Here is an 18,068-nt window from a genome sequence, read left to right on the forward strand (position 1 = left end):
ATAAGGAGGTCAAAGGGATACAAATTGGAAAGGAAGAAGTCAAAGTATCACTATTTGCAGATGATATGATAGTGTACTTAAGTGACCCCAAAAACTCTACGAGAGAACTCCTACAGCTGATAAACAACTTCAGCAAAGTGGCTGGCAACAAAATCAATGCAAGCAAATCAGTAGCCTTTATATACTCAAAGGATAAGCAGAATGAGAAAGAAATTAGGGAAATGACACCCTTCACAATAGCCACAAACAGCATAAAGTATCTTGGGGTGACTAACCAAACAAGTGAAAGACCTATATGATAAGAACTTCACGTCTCTGAAGAAGGAAATCAAAGAAGATCTCAGAAAATGAAAAAATCTTCCATGCTCATGGATTGGCAGGATTAATATAGTTAAAATGGCCATATTGCCAAAGGCAATCTACAGATGCAATGCTATCCCCATAAAAATCCCAACCCAGTTCTTCATAGAGCTAGAAAGAGCAATTCTCAAATTCATCTGCAATAACAAAATACCCAGGATAGCTAAAACTATTCTCAACAGTAAAAGTACTTCAGGGGGATTCAGTATTCCAGACCTCAAACTTTACTACAGAGCAATAGTGATAAAAACTGCATGGTATTAGTACAATGTCAGGCAAGCGGATCAATGGAATAGGATTGAAGACCCAAAAATGAACCAACACACCTATGGTCACTTGATCTTTGACAAAGAAGCTGAAAGCATCCAGTAGAAAAAAGATAGTCTTTTTAACAAATGGTGTTGGCTCAATTGAAGGTCAGGATGCAGAAGAATGTGAATCGATCCATTGTTATCTCCTTGTACTAAGCTCAACTCCAAATGGATCAAGGACCTCCACATAAAACCTGACACACTGAAACTAATAGAAAAGAAACTGAGGAAGACCCTTGAGGACATGGGCACAGGGGAAAAGTTTCTGAATAGAGCACCTATAGCTTATGCTCTAAGATCAAGAATTGACAAATGGACCTAATAAAACTACAAAGTTTCTGTAAGGCAAAGGACACTGTCAAAAGGACAAAAACATCAACCAACAGATTGGGCAAGGATCTTCACCAACCCTAAATCTGACAGAGGGCTAATATCTAATATATACAAAGAACTCAAGAAAGTAGAACCCAGAGAACCAAATAACCCCATTAAAAAGTGGGGTATGGAGCTAAACAAAGAATTTTCACATGAAGAACTTTGGAGGGCTGAGAAACACCTTAAGAAATGTTCAACATCATTAATCATTAGGGAAATGAAAATCAAAACAACCCTGAGATTTCACCTCATACCAGTCAGAATGGCTAAGGTCAAAAACTCAGGAGACAGCAGGTGTTGGCAAGGATGTGGAGAAAGAGGAACACTCCTCCACTGCTGGTGGGATTGCAAGATGGTGCAAACACTTTGGAAATCAGTCTGGCGGTTCCTCAGAAAACTGGACATGACACTTCCTGAGGGCCCTGCTCTAACACTCCTGGGCATATACCCAGAGGATTCTTCAGCATGCAATAAGGACACATGCTCCACTATGTTCATAGCAGCCCTATTTGTAATAGCCAGAAGCTAGAAAGAATCCAGGTGTCCCTCAAAGGAGGAATGGATACAAAAAAATGTGGTATGTTTACACAATGGAGTACTATTCAGCCTTTAGAAACAATGAATTCATGAAATTTTTATATAAATGGATGGAGCTGGAGAACATCATACTAAGTGGGGTAACACAGTCTCAAAAGATCAATCACTCACTGATAAGTGGATATTAGCCTAGAAACTTTGAATACCCAAGACATAATCCACATATTAAATGAGGTCCAAAAATAATTGAGGAGTGACCCCTGGTTCTGGAAAGACTCAGTTCAACAGTATAGGGGAATACCAGAACTGGGAAGTGATAAGGGGTAGGTGGAGGAACATGGGGAGGGAAGAGGGCTTATGGGACTTGCGGGGAGTGGGGACCCCGAAAAGGGGAAATCATTCGAAATGTAAATAAACAATATATCAATAAAGAAAAAAATTAAAAAAAGAATTATCTCCTTACCTTTTTTCGTTGTTGTTTTTATTAGATATTTTCATTATTTACATTTCCAATGTTATTACCTTTCCTAGTTTCCCTCCGAAAACACCCTATCCCTTCCTTCCCTTCCTCCCCCTGCTCTCCACCCAACCCACTTTCTATTCCCCATCCTGGTATTCCCCTTTGAGGCATCAAACCTCCTCAGGACCAATGGCCTCTTCTCCCTTTGAAGTACAACAAAGCCATGCTCTGCCATTTATGCAGCTGAAGTCATGGGTCCCTCCATGTGTACCCCTTGGTTAGTGCTTTAGTCCCTGGGAGATCTCGGGGTACTGGTTGGTTCATTTTGTTGTTCCTCCTATGGGTCTGGCAACCCCTTCACCTCTTTGAGTCCGTTCTCTGGCTCCTCCATTAGTGTTCTTATCACTTTCCTAAGGCAAGATTAGTTGAGAAGTTTTTGAACCATATGTATTACCCCTATTCCCAATTTTCTGGATGGGGTACTTTAATTTTATGTTATTATTTTACCTTTTTTGGTATGTTTCTAGAAGTACATGTCAAAAAATAGGTACACATATGTATGTATATACACACATATAAAAATTGGAGTTGACATATGTAGGGAGTATACATGTGTGTGTGTGTGTGTGTGTGTGTGTGTGTGTGTGTGTGAGAGAGAGAGAGAGAGAGAGAGAGAGAGAGAGAGAGAGAGAGAGAGAACATGTGTGATATTGCTATTATTGTGACAAATACCCATGAACTTTACTTTAAGGGAGGCACTGTTTTACTTCCCTCCTTCGGAAGCTCCAACCTCACTGTTGTGTTTCTGTAGTTTTGGGCTATGGCAGCATACCATGGCAAAGAAAGCCTGATCATCTTATGGTAGCCTTGGAGGTTTCGGAGGAGGGGGGAGGTAAAGAAGAGTGGGAAAGGGGAGGAAAACCACCAAAGACAAGATATACCTTTCATGAGCATGGCCAAGGGGCGCACTTTCTCTAAGAGTTCCACCTCCTAGAAACCTATTCAGAAACCAATGAATGGATTAAGTCATTGATGTGGTTAGCACACTCAGGGACTTCACCCTCTTATGTGCTGCACATCAAGCTTTGATATGGGGTTGGTCTGTGCCTGATACTTAAACCATAACAGGAATTATTTGGTAACTGAAGCATAGTTGTTAAAAAACAATTTTGTTAGGTAAGTTGCATTTTCAACCATTTAAATTGATCTAAATACCTTTTTTTTTATGGCTACTACCTTATAAAATCTTATCTTTTTTTTTTTAATCATATTGTTCTTTCTTTTCAGAAGATATTTACTAGTTAAGACATATGACTTAATGCATAAAGTACTTGGAAAAGTGTCTTGATTAGCATAAACACTGAAGTTCATACTTGTGCCATTTCCCTCCTTTTTCAATTGGATATTTTCTTTATTTATATTTCAAATGTTATTACCTTTCCTGGTTTCCCACCACCAGAAACTCCCTATCCCATCTCCCTCCCCCTGCTTCTATGAGGGTACTCCCCTACCCAGTCTGGCCTCCCCATCCTGGCATTCCCCTACATGGGAGCTTTGAGCCTTCATAGGACAAAGGACTTCTCTTCCCATGATGTCCTTCCCATGATGACAAGGCCATCCTCTGCTACATATATGGCTGGAGCCATGCGGTTCTTCCATGTGTACTCTTTGGTGGTTTAGTGCCTGGGAGCTCTGGGGAGTCTGGTTGGTTTATATTGTTGTTCTTCCTATGGAGTTGCAAACCCCTTCAGCTCCTTCAGTCCTTTCTCTAACTTCTTCATTGGGGACCCTGTGCTCAGTTCAATGGTTGGTTTCAAGCATCTACCTCTGTCTTTGTCAGGCTCTAGCAGAGCCTCTCAGGAGCCAGCTATATCAGGCTCCTGTCAGCAAGCACTTCTTGGCATCCACAATAGTGTCTGGGTTTCTTGACCATATATGGGATGGATCCCCAGGTGGGGCAGTCTCTGGGTGGCCTTTCTTTCCTTCAGTTTCTGCTCCACACTTTTCTCTACATTTCCTCCTGGGAATGTCCTTATTTCTTTCTCCTTATATTTGCACAAATTACTTTCTGCCACTCCTTGCAGTACTGGGGATTGAGCCCATGGCCTCTTCTCATGGCCTCTTCTCTGCTAAGGAGTGCTCTCACTGAACTCTCCCTAGTATCCTTCACTCTTCTCTCTCCTCTCCTCTCCTCTCCTCTCCTCTCCTCTCCTCTCCTCTCCTCTCCTCTCCTCTCCTCTCCTCTCCTCTCCTCTCCTCTCCTCTCCTCTCCTCTCCTCTCCTCCCCTCCCCTCCCCTCCCCTCCCCTCCCCTCCCCTCCCCTCCCCTCCCCTCCTCTCCCCTCCCCTCCTCTCCCCTCCCCTCCCCTCTTCTCCCCTCCCCTCCCCTCTTCTCCCCTCCCCTCCCCCCCTCCCTCTCCTCTCCTCCCTTCCCCCTCCTCTCCTCCACTCTCCCTCCTCTCCTCTCCTCCCCTCCCCCTTCCCAAAGAAACTGGAATTGCATGCCTGAATCACCATGTCTAGCTTGTAATACTCCTATCTTATGACTTAATACAAGTTTGAATTTTCATGGTTGTTGACTTTGTACATTTGATTCATAGGTTGTCTGTATTCGCTCCACTTGGAATGCTCTTTCTCCAAAGCTGAGCTGTGACATGAGACCACTCATATTGAAGACCCTGAGTGAACTGTTCTCTCTGGTTCCTTCCTTAACAGTCAGTACAGCTGAATATGAGGTACGTGTTTAGAGCCCAAGAAGCTGATCACTAGCTGTATGATGTGATAACTACTTTCCAAATTAATCCTTCATTTTTTACAACTAGTTTACATAAAAGGAGATTATGCTTTTATTTTGAGGATTGTCAAGATTTTAGAAATGTGTTTTATGTTAAAAGTACTGTTTCTAAAGTTATAGTGTATAATATTAGTTGTTTAAAACCATTATTTTAAATGTTTTAAGTCACAAAGCATAAGCATTAACCATAAAGCATAAAGCAGGATGTCTTTCTGCAGTTTTATACAGTCACGTTTGTCGTCGTAACAGCCGGAAACACTCCTCAGAATCTTTGCCCTAAGGAAGGTTCCTACGTATCTCTCTGTTAAACACTTGCTTCCTAGCTCTTCTCTGAGTGAACTAGTCAAACAATAAAACTTGCATTTATGTCTCTGCTTTCATAAGTTTCTGCCTCTTTTGCTCACCATTACTCCTTTCCTCTGGAAAAGCTGTAGAGTATTTTTATTGGTGAATTAGTGCCTCTAATAAACTTCCATACTGCAAGATTCTGACAGTCCTGTGTGTGTTTCAGATCAGGTGACTAGACAGATGTATCAGAATATACTTCTAGTCACTTTAAGGATTTATTTTATTTTCATGTGTGTGTGCACGTGCGTGCGTGCGTGCGTGTGTATGTATTTCTCCATGTGAACCATATATATTTGTGTATCTTCAGAGGCCTAAAAAAGGTGTAGGATTCCTGGGAGCTGACGTTGCAGAGGGGTGTGAGCCACTGAGCATGGGTTCTGGGACTCATTCCTGTCCTCTAAGAGAGCAGGAAGTGCTTTCAACTGCTGACGTGTTTCTCTAGCTTCATTTCCCACCATTTAAAATGCTGCCCAATGAGTAAAATCAGATCCATAGTTGCTGGGGTTGAACATCGAGGATTGCCTGCACGCGTATATACTGGGTCCATAGTTGCTGAATGAACTGTGGAACCAGTGTGGGATGTTGCAAGTTTATCTGTATATGTGGGCTTTTCTTTCATAACTATAAAAGAAAATGCCTAGTCCTTAATACTAATTTAAGGGAAAACGTTGAGTTGTGACCCCTAGGGCTTGTAGTGCAACAGTTGTCTTTGTTTCTGGCTATAATACTTGGGTACTCAGTCTTATTTTATCCAGAGCCTACAGGGTAATTGATCAAGAGCTAAGTCTGAAACCTATAGCAATGGCATGCTGGGCTCATTCATTTTCTGTCCTCAAGGTCTGAAAAGCTCACCCTTTTGAATTTCTTGTACTTAAAGTTATTAAAATTTTGTTATGGATTCCTCCGTGAAGTGGTTTTTATGTGTTGGTTTGGATGTTTGTATATGTATGGCTGGGAAATGCCTTTGACCTAGATTACCTTTCAGATTTTATATCTACTAGGTTTGTCTTTACGTAATCTTCATTTTTTTTCTGTTATTCAAGCAGACTGCTCTGAGATCATTTAATCCATTTCTTTCCTCTCAGTCAGAGTGGTCTGAACAGGAGCAGTGCTGTGCTGGTTAGCTGCAGTGAAGGCACAGTGGAGAGCTCCTGCCTCTCCCCTTCCCTCTAGCCTCCCTCTGTCCCTTCCTTTCCCTCTCCCTCCTCTTCTCTCTACCTCTTTCACTCATCTGCTTTTCTCACATTCCCTCTCTTCCCCCCACCTCCTCTCCCCTCACTCTTCCCTCTCTAACGTGTCTCACTCTCTCCCTCTTCCTAGGCACATGTTTAGGTTGCTCTCATTTAACTGCCTAGCAGTTACTGTATCAAAACCAAGTACTTTCTTTCATTTTTCCCAAAACATTTCTTTTTGTTTCTTTTTTACTCTCTTTAACTTTTTATTGACTCATTGTGAATTTCTCATAATGTAACCCAATCCCACTCATCTCCCCATTCCTTCTTATCTGCTCTCTGCCCTTGCAACCTGTCCCCCAAAATAAAATAAAAAATAAAATTAAAAAAGAATAAAATAAAACAAAATATGCAAACCAAACCCAACCCCATCTTTGTTGTGGCAGCTGTGGTGTGTCACAGTGTGTCACACAGTGTACCATTTTGTTCACACTTCTTTGCTTGTAGATATTCATTGCAATGAACATTGATCTGATTCAAGGTCCCTGGCTTCTGCTACACCATCCATTGTGGATCCTCAGTGGGACTTCTTTTGGATATTTTGTTGTTGCTTGTGTCATGGATTCCTGTCGTGGATCTACAAGATTGTTCCTTTCACATGTTCCAGCAGTTCATAGATAGGCTAGATGTTGGGGTGGGCCTACTAAATGCCCTAGATCTGGCCATGCACAGTAGCTGAATTAGTAAGCCCACCAGCTCTCTGCACCCTGCATTATTAGGGTGCCTGCCACTAGGGAGAGCTCCCTAGCACTGTCCCAGCTAGATGAGCTAGATCACCCAATGCCACAGCCTGCAAGGGGTGGGACCAGCTCTCCTACATGCTACAGATATGAGTTGGGGGGGGGATGGCATCTCTCCCTCTTGGTATTTGAGTGGCAGGGCCAGCTCTCCCAAGCTCATGCCCTTGGAAGCACTTCTTAAGTCACGTCTATCCCTAGTCACTTGAAAGCTTTCAGTTTGTCTGGAGTGAACTACAGACAACCAAATTTGCCTTTTACAATATGGCAGTTCTCTATAGTACCATACCCAGCCATCCAGTGAAACAAAGGATGTCTCCCAATGTGTCTCCAAACCTTTCTGTTTCTTTTATTCATACTATTCCCCCCCAACTAGACTTCCTTTCTTTTCATCTTTAATTTTAAAAATATGCTTTATGAATTGTAAAAATTGCATTATCTCATTATATCCTTATAGAATTTTCCTCCAGCAGACAGCCGCTGCTCTCAAACTTCTTTGGTGCTTATGTGAACTTGTCTTTTATTTTATACTATAGGGATATATAATTTTCCCCACTAAACTATAAACAGTGAATTATAAAGTCCATGATTAAATCGGAGTATGTTTTTTTAAATTACCTTCCATTAGTTATGGTATATTTATTCATCGACTCATAATCCATTCATTCAAACCATATTAGGCCATGATGGCATTGATAAATAATGGTAGATACTGTTTTCAAATTCTTACTAAAATTGAAGCACGAAGGTTTGAAGAGCCATGATCACTGAAGAAATCATTTATTGAATGTCTGATATATGCCAGAGCAGTCACTACATGAAAGTTGGTATCTGCCTCAGGATTTTCCTGCTGGGTGCCCTTCCTCTCCTGTTACACTCCACTGTCCACATCCTTGTCCTCCAAAGTTCAGCCACCCGCAAATGAGTTTGGTGGAGGAAGCAACAAACCTTGTTATGGGGACCATTTGGAATGCTGATGTAATTGATGTCATCAGACTGACGTTGAAGATGTGTAGTACGGCTTCCTGTTGATGTCAGGGGCATGGGTTTTGTAAAGTTAAGGAGGGAAGAGGAATGGAGTGTGAGTCAGAGGCGACAAGCACTAACCTTAACCCTGCCTCACACAGAGAAGTCACTGAACAAGAGCAGGCAAACAGTTCTGAGGTTGACTAATTACTCACTGAATAATTGTCATTAAAAGGAACCAGTCTAGTATTTGTGTTCATAGCTTTTGAAATGAAAACGACACAGTGATGGCCATATGACATGTGCGACGTAACAGGAATTAATCATACCACAAGCTACACTGTACTTGCTGTGCATCCTGTTAGAGAAGGTGGCCTGGGCGTGGATGGGCGGGACTAAGACTAGTGTCACAGATGTGACATTTGTAGTGGGACTTAAAAGGTCAGAGGCCATGCTCAGCTTTTTAGATGGTGTCATCTTGGCAGTTTTAGTCATGCATGTGTGTAGATGGTGAATTTGAGTGGTTTTCCTTTCTGAGTAATGGGTTTAGTCAGTTAATGATGCAATGGCTTAAATAGTAGCTTAGTCTCTACCATTGTTATTTCAGATTCTTTAATTTAACTTGAACCCTTTCTTAATTTATTTCCTTCGTGCTTCCTGTCTTTTCAGAATTTTAAAGTTCAAGTCCTCAGTTTCCTCTGGACTCACACCCAAAACAAGGTATTTTTATAGGAATATCAGTGATTTAGAACAAACCGGGGGAATAGCTGGAAAAAAGACTCAGGATAAACAATTGCCTCTCTTCAGCTGAAGTTTTCATTTAAAAAAAGTGACGACTAGTAAGTTCAGATTTAAAAATGGTTCTCCACTACCCTCATTAAGAATGAGAGATGTAAGGGCTGTTGACAGTATCCTTGCTTTCATATGGTTCTTTCTCTCTTCTGCCTTGGTCCTTCCACCTGTCTGTACCAATAGAAGGCCTAGCACACAGTACAGTCTGTGTGTTTATGTGGGTTCGTGTATGATTGATATATGTGGAGGCCAATGGATAGCTCCCGATATCATTCTTCAGGCTTATCTTTCTTGACACCAGGTCCCTCACTAGCATGGATACACCTAATGGGCTAGGCTGGCTATGCAGTGAGACCTGGGAAGCTGCTAGTCTCTGTCTCCCCTGTGATAAGGTTCCAAGTGTGCATCAGAATGCTGGGATTGCAGGAGACATACTTGCCCAGTGGGTGCATGAGCTTGGACTACAAATAGGTCACTTGTCCTGATAAACAGGTACTTGTCAGACTCTAAATCCTCACAGTCCATATAGGCCATACTAATGCAGAGCGACCCAAGGAATTAGATAACTTTTACAGTTCAAATTAGGATAAAACTGAGTGTTTTTGAGCCCACTGACTCAGTTTTGTTGTTACTATTGCGGACACTCTCTCCTGAAGAATGCTTGATGATGGTCAGTCATTCTTTCTTCTTTCATAATGATTTCTTAGTTTTGTTTTTCACCTCTCCTACTTTATTTTTAAGCAGTATTTCTTTGAAATGAGAAATAATTTCTTTTCTCAAGTGTCTGGTAGATGTTCTTTTGGACTAAGTAGCACTTGAATATTAGTGTGATCGTGACATTGGTTAGTGAAGATTTTCTTGCCTCCTCTGGATCTGCTGTTTGTTATCTGTTGCTTTCTGTTTGCCTCATCCAGGATCCCATTGTAGCAAGTGCTGCATACAAATCTCTGTCTCACTTCAGTGCCAGAGAACACACCATTCTTCACCTGCCGGAAGAGGTAAGTGCTTCTGCTGTTTTGCTGCAATCTCTTGATTTTTTTTTTTCTGGATTATATGACTTTATCTCTAGTCATAGGAAGTCGTTACCTGATGAATGTATATATGTACCTGTTGGCATAGCATCCATGCAACGTAACTTGCCCGATACTTTTTTTTTTTAACCTGTGAAACTATGAGACCTTATGCTTCACCCATGATAGGTTTGAATCTCCTTGCAGCAGTTGAAATGCGTTGTGGTGCAAACGGAGTTATCTTAAGGGACTGGAGCCATGGCTTACCTGGAAGTTCTGTGCCACCTTGTCACCACTTTCTGTCAACGTCGAGTGCCATCCTGAAGTTCAATTCCAAGCATGGGCCCACAGATTGATATTTTCTGTCTCCTGTGGTGCTAAAGATCTTTATGTTTTACAAACAATAAATGCTATAAGGAAAAGAATCTCCTTTTTAGTAAGGTGGAAAATAATTTGTATGGCATGAAGAAAGTGTTATTACTTCTTATGGCTCAGCAAAAAAAAATGGCATTATCTTAGCTTTTAAAATAAGTAAGTTATTAATGTTGTTATTGTTATTGCAGTGTTGGGGATGGAACTCCAACCTTGTATATATTAGGCATACTAAACATAAAGTCTAGTAATTGATGGGCATAGAGATATATTTCTTTAATACCAGCACTCTTGGAATGTAAAGTTAGGTGGGTCTATATGATTTCTAGCCCTGCCTGGTTTACATAGCAAGTTTCAGGCTAGCCAAGGGCTACAGAGTAAGACCCTACCTTCATAGAAATAAAGAAAAATCTAATACTTAGCTAATTTAACTAGCTAAATCTGTTATGTCATGTTAAGGAGCTCAAATTCTGATTTTGCTTTCATTGCAACTAAGTCCAAATAATACAGATGACAAATGAATGCCTTTATGGTAAAAGATAATATTATTATATTATATTATGTTATATTGTATTATATTATATTTATTATATGAAGTTACATATAATATTACCACAGAAAGTACCCTTGAGATCAAATGTGAATTCCTGGGCATCTTCAGACAGAAAAACATGTTTGGCTTTTGTTCTGTGTTAAGTCTTAACAGAGATCAGAAGCTAGTAGGGACTTGGCCAACTTAATGTTTATTGGATTGAACTGGAGCTATCATGTAAAAGAAGCTGAGCATAGACTCTTAAGCATAAAGAAGCCAACTCTTAAGCAAGGCAGGGTTTCCTATACCATTGTGGACTCCTAAGACATGACCGATCAGCTTATGCTCAGTGGTTACAAGTGGAAGGGCTTATCTAAAGTCTTTTTAATGAAAACCAATGGGGCTTCAAACTGATCTTTGGATAACCATCCAAGTCTGCGTTTAAAATATGTAATTGGGGCTTGAGTTGTGTCTCACTGGTTAAGTAAGAGAACTTACCGCTCCTTAGACAATCTATGCATAGTTCCTAGCATCCATACAGTGGCTCAAAACTATCTCTAACTCTAGTTCCAGGGGATCTGACACCGTCTACTGGCCTCCATGGGCACTGTATAGTATGCTACACAGACATACAAGCGGTCAAAACCATACAGGTACAATAGGAAAATAAAAACAAAACAGTCCTGGGAATTTGGTGTGAAAGCTCCCATCAGTAGATTAGTAAAACAGCTGCAGGGACACCGTTCATTATGTTTCTAGTAGACAGTTGCTCATTTAAATCATAGCATAACAAGTACCTCTGATGTTTGCTGATACTCCAGAAATAGCCCACTGTTAGTAATAGCTTTTATTAAGCAGTTCTTAAACACTCCTTGCAACTTATCCTGTTAACATATTGGCTTGTTTATCGTTTATGCCTTTAGGTCTATATTCAGCATCTGATTGTGTTTGTTAGAGATTATACTCCATTAGGTGGTATACAAAGTTCCCCTTTAGCTGTTTTCTTAATTAAACTCCTTTATACCTTCAACCCATGCATACCTCAAACTGACTCTTTATGCCTCCTAAAGTAACTAGTAGTGTTGTACTTAGAGTCCATGTTTCAAATATGTTTTAACTTTACGAATCAGACTACAGCATGCTAAAGAGGAGCCCTCAAGGCGTATTCTTTTCTACACATGCTTTTCAGATTGAATAGTAAAATCAGGTTTAATGCTAAAATCTCTTTCTCCAATAGCTCCTCCGTTTCAGAGTAACAATAGCTCACTGTGCCTTGCCAAGGTTGAGGTGATGGGCTATAAGCATCTGCCCCTCTCTGCCCCTAGTTTCTGCCCTCCTAAGGAGGCTCACAGGCTCCATGCTGAACCTGGCTGCCATTGCCTCCTCCTGCTGCTGCTCCTGCTCCTGTTCCTCCTCCTCTTCCTCCTCTTCCTCTTATTCTTCCTTAAGACTTCCATACATCTGCTATTGCTGAATAACTACTTACTAGATATTTGCTAAGTGTTGGGCTCTGTCCTTTAGGTGGAATATGCTAAATGATTTTACCTGCTTCTTGAATTTGCAATAATATCATTGTTTATCTCAAAATGAAAATCTAAATTTGGTAAAAAAATTTTGAGGAACTTCTCTATGTTAAAAACAGAATTGTATTTCCCATTGTACAACATCTCTTTAGCATTCTTCTATGTATGAATCCCCCCAAAACACCTAACAACAACAACAACAACACCCCCAAAATAAACTAAGATGATATAGAATTGTTTTTCTGATAAATTAACCAGTAGTGGATAAACTTTTAGATAGAAAGCACTGATTTTTTTCTTCTGACTTAGAGTCATTAAATATTAAGCCATTTCAAAATTAAACTTATAAGATTTTAAGATAGTCTTGTTGATTTCCGAGGTTAATTTTAGAAGTGATAAAGAAGAACTCATTATGTATCCAGGGTGGGTATAGCTGTGGTATAAACGCTTGGCTTTGATTTAAGTGAATGTCATTGCATTCATCGGAGGCTGTTTCTCTTTTTAACTAAATGTATGCAGATACCTGACACGTTCTGCACCCTGATCCTCTGCTTGTGCAGAGGAGGTTAGACACACAGAAAGGGACTTGGAAGGTTATTTGGTTAGGAATGCACAGTGAGGCATATTGTAGCTATCTCACTGTTTTCTCTGACCTATGCATTTTCTCATATTCAATTTAAATGATATTTTAAAAGTAATTTGTCATTTTTTAAATTCTGCTTTGAGTTTTTTCAACAAAGCTTTTCTAAGCTTGGGAGGTCTTGTAGTTTTCTGTGTGTCTTCTAAGAATGTAGTGAACTTTCACTGGGTGTTTTAGTATCTAATGTGTTGCTGTTGCCCAAATTTTGTAACTTCAGAAGATACTCTTACAAGTGAGTGCTCTCACTCTGAGCCTATTACATTGTTACATTTCAACCAAGGGGAAAAACTGATGTTAGATAATAGGAGGAAATAATTCCTTAAGACCTGAGCTGAGGCAGGAGCGATGGCTCAACAGTTAAGAGCACTTACTGCTCTTCCAGGGAACGTAAGTTCGACTCTCAGCTCTTACTAGCTGGCACTCACATCAGTGTGAAATTAGACTGTTTAAGATAAATGGTTGGGTTTCCTTTATCCCTCACCCTTGGAACTTACTGTAGTGGCTTTTAGAAATGTCAGTGGCCTGAATACTGTTACTCATTTTGAGTAATGTCACTTGATGGAGCAGAAGGGAGGGACAGAAAACTGTGCAAAATGATTGTATCCCTTCTCCGCTGAGCAGTGCTGGAAGCATTTGGTTCTTTAACACACTTTGCCCAGCAGGTAAGTCTCCTCACATGGAGGGACAGCAGTGGTTTCTTTTTCTCCTCTGCTGTCACCCCTTCTTGTCCTCTTTACTTTTGCTTCTAAACAACTTTTTTGATACATAGTTCACAAACCATAGGACTCAGCCATTTAAAGCTGACAGTGCAGCACGTCTAGAACCTGTAAAGACTGTGTGAGAACATTATTCCCTAACAGAGCCCAGGTTGGGTTGTTGGTCGTCTTTACTCTCTTCCTCTGATGAGAGTAAATCCTGAACAAACATTAATCTTTTCAGTCTCTGAATTTGTCTTTTCTGGACCTTTCTATAAACAGAATCATTACATAGTCTTTTCAGGGCTTCTGTATATGACCATACATCTCTATTATCTCTGTTCTTCATTCCCCCCTTTTTAAAAACAAAAACAAAAACTTTGTTTTTCCCTGCTCCAAGTAGTCCTCTCTCGAGTCCCTAATATATACTTTCTTGTCTGTTATTTTAAAGGAAGATTCACATGTGAGAGAAAACACATGGTCTTGTTAATTTCATTTAACATGGTGGTCTTTAATTTCATCCTCTTTATATGACATGACTCTACTATTCTTATTGGTAGGATAATATGCTACAGGGTATATATGGCACTTTCCTTTACAGCCAGTCAGCTCTTGTTGGGCAATGGGGCTGATTTTATGACTGGGCTCCTGTGAACACTGCCACAGTAATATGAGTAGGCTGGTATCTCTCTAGCAAGCCACCTCTGGTTCCTTCAGGTCCATACACAGAAGGGGAAAGCTAGATTATAAGCTAGTGCCACTTTCAGTTTATCGGGGGGCTTGCATGATGACTTATATCCCCAGCAGTAGAATAAGAGTTTTTCCTCTTACATCATTGCCAACATTTGGTGTATTTTAAAATATTTTATATTTGCTACTCTGATTGGAATTGGATTCATAAAGTAGTTTTCATTTATGTCTGCCTAATGACTAACAGTGCTGCACACATTTGCATTTATTTATTGGCCACGTGTATTTGTTTATTTGAAAAGTGTCTGTTGATTTTTTTTCGTTTTTGTTTGGATTGTTTTTTAATGTTAATTTTTTTTAAGTTTCTGATATATTCTGAATATTTTTCTCTGTTGGATATGTAGAAGGTGAAGGGTTTTTGCTAGTGCATGTGCTGCCCGTCCACTCTGCCAGCCATGTGTTCTAAGAAGCATTATTAATATGAAATGATCACTATTTGTCATTTTCGGAGCCCTATTCAAAAGGTCATTAACGGTGCTAGAGAGAAGGCTCAGTGGATGAGAGCATGGGCTGCTCTAAGAAAGGACCCAGGTCAAATCCCGGCACCCATTTAGTAGTCCACAACCATCTGAACTCCAGTTCAGGAGGATCTGGTACTTTCTTCTGACCTCTGCAGGCACACTCATGCAAGTGATACACTCATACATGCAGGTAGAATACCCATGCAAATAAAAAAAAATTGCTTTGCAAAATCATTGGCAGCCAGATGTGTCATTACACAACTGTAATCCAAAGTTGGGAAGCAGTAAAAGGAGAATCAGGAACTCAAGCTCAGTCTCATATGTAGCAGATTGGAGGCTAGCCTGCTCTATAAGACTCTCTTTCCAAAAGAGATCCTCTGCCTCCCAAGGGAAAGGAGCTGGTGCCTGTGCCTATCACTTCAAGTATTTCCCTAGATTAGTTTCAGCCTCTTCATTCTTACATTAAGGTCTTTAATTAATTTTGTGTTGATTATTTTATTTTAAATAGTGAGCCAGGAAAAAAGGTCTGGTTTCAGTGTTCTCTGTGGATATGCAGTGCCCTTTTTAAAGCATTTTTGTTGAGGAGACTTTTCTCTAACACATGTTTTTAGCCATTCTATTGATTCATCTGCTTTTTCATAGTTTTTTTTGGTCTCAGTATTAAGTTATTTTTGTTTTTATAGTATAATTTACGATAGATAATTTTCCCTCCATTCCTCTCATAAGATTACTTTGGCTTATTGGGGTTTCTTGTCCTTGAATATGAGCTTTATGATTATTATTTTCTCTCTCTCTGAAGAATATGATTAGTGTTTTGATGGAGACCTCCCAGAATCTTTTGGTAACTTAGCCATTTTGAAAATATTAATCTTAATGATCTATAAACATTGGATGTCATCTTCTTCCATGTTTTAAATATCTCCTCTTCTTGTGTTAGGTTATTTGTAGGTATCTTGCTTATAAGTGGGTATTGTGAGTGACATTATTTCCCAGGTTTATTCTTCATATATTTGTTGTTTAGAAAACTATTACATTCTTTTTTATATTGCTAGTTTTCTAAAAGTATGCCAGATTTAAGATTTTTTTCTGGTGGAATCTTTAGTTTTTTAAAACATAATATTGTGTATAAATGTGAATAATTTATTTCTTCCTCTTCTAATTGTGTTCCTGTCCCTGCTTTCTCTTGTCTGATTGATTTGGCTGTGGTTTCAAGTATTAGATTGAATGATAGCAGATATTATGGAGAACCTTGTCTTCCTCCCAATTCAAGAGAAAATGCTTTTGTTTTTCCTTATTCAATATAAAGTTGACTGTAGTTTTCTGTCTATAAACTACATGGTCTTGAGGCATTATTCTGTCTCTGATTTCTGTAGGGTAGGAGTTTTTCATGAAGGGGTGTAGAATTTCCTGAAAATTTTTCTACATGTAATAATTATGTGATTTTCGTCCTGAGATTTTTTTTGTATGTGCTATAATTTTAAAATTTTTTAGAAGATTTATTTTTCTTAGCTTACATATATAAATGTTTTGCCTGCACATATGTGCATTACATGCATGTTGTTGGGTGGAGTCCCTAGAAATGGGATTACAGATGGCTGTGAGGCATTGTATGTGTTTTGGGGATCAAACCTGGTCTTTTGGACCAACAGATCCTCTCCAGCCCCTCTTTGCTATATTTTTACATGTTAAAGTTTTTTTTGTGAACTAAATATTTTAAACCACATGTATTCCTGTGAATTTTTTTTATGTTTTTTAATCATAATATTTAATCCCTTTAATGTTGTATTAAATTAGATTGTGAGTGTTTTATAGATGTGTTTTACATTTATGGCTACCAAGAAAATTGACTTTTTATTGTTTTTCTTGTTTCCTTATCTGTTTTTGGTATCAGTTTAATACTAGCTTCATAGTGTGAGTTTGTAAGCAGTCTTTTCTGTTTGTGGCATAGTTTAAAAATTAGTGCTATCTAAAAGACAATGAATCTATCTAGTCCTGGAGTTTCTTTTGTTGGGAGATATTTATTTTAATTCACTGTATAGCCTGATTCTTTCTCCTCTCCTCCCAGCCTTCCCCCATGCTTCTATCCCCTTATTCTCAGAGACCCCACTCTGTGGGTACCAACTCACTCTGGAACATCAAGACACAGCTGGACTAGGTGCATTCTCTCCCAATGACACCAGACAAGGCCTCCCAACTAGGGGAAAGGAATCCAAGGGCAGACAACAGTGTCAGAGACAGCCCTGCTCCAATTGGTAAGGGACTCACATGAAGACCAAGCTACACAACTGCTTCAAATATGTTGGGGGTCTAGGTCCAGGCCACACATGTTCTATGGGCCCAATGTAGTTGACTGGGTAGGTCTTCTTGTGATGTCCATGACCCCTCCAGCTCCCTTAATCCTTTACCCCACTCTTCCACAGGACTCTTAGAACCCCACCTATTGTTCAGTGTATCCCGTTCCTTCAGTGGCTAGATGAAGACTCTCAGAAGACAGGCTAGGCTCCTGTCTGCAAGCATAGCAGAGTGTCATTAATAGTGTCAGGTCTTGGCTCTCTGTTGGGAGATTCTTTATTGAGGCTTCAATCTCACTGTTCATAGTTGATCAGTTTAGGCTGTTCTTCTTTAGTTAGTTTTTTTTATAAATATATATAGAAATTTATGCATTTCTTCCACATTTTTAATTTATTTGAATATTTTTTCAAAGCTTCCTCCAGACATTCTCTGGGTTTCAGTGGTATCTATTACTCTCCCTCTGCTTCTCCTACTTTCTTCTTTCTGTCTCTTCTGGTTTGCTTGGTGAAGTCTTTGTCAGTGCTGCTTATCCTTTCAGAGAGCCAATTCTTTTTTTTATTTTCATTGGTTCTTTAGATTTCCAATATTATTTCCATTATTTCATCAGATTCTTTTTTTGATTTTTTTTAAAAAACATTTATTTATCAAGGTCATCTGTAAGAGAGGGACACATGTGTGGTGGCACATGTGTGGATATCACAGTACAAGTCAGTTTTTTCTTCCACTTTATGGATCTCAGGGATCAAACGCAGGTCATGGGATTTGGTACTAAGTGCCTTAACCCACTGAGCCATCCCTTACCCCTGTATTATTTCTTTTCTTCTTGAAGTTTTATTTTATTGCTTTTAATGATTGAGTTATATCCCATTGCATGGATTTGCT

The 18,068-nt window shown here is 39.6% G+C and overlaps 1 protein-coding gene across 1 annotated transcript in view; it reads left to right on the forward strand.

Annotated features, from left to right (window-relative positions):
- Positions 1-18,068, forward strand: part of Focad (focadhesin) — a 307,188-nt gene that overhangs the window by 194,177 nt on the left and 94,943 nt on the right. Inside the window, exons 16-18 of the mRNA XM_052176733.1 lie at positions 4,643-4,777; positions 8,789-8,839; positions 9,826-9,909. Coding sequence (XP_052032693.1) covers positions 4,643-4,777; positions 8,789-8,839; positions 9,826-9,909 — 270 coding nt within the window. The remainder of the gene's footprint in view (positions 1-4,642; positions 4,778-8,788; positions 8,840-9,825; positions 9,910-18,068) is intronic.

Source organism: Apodemus sylvaticus, chromosome 3 (genome assembly GCF_947179515.1).
Source record: "Apodemus sylvaticus chromosome 3, mApoSyl1.1, whole genome shotgun sequence".
NCBI lineage: Eukaryota > Metazoa > Chordata > Mammalia > Rodentia > Muridae > Apodemus > Apodemus sylvaticus.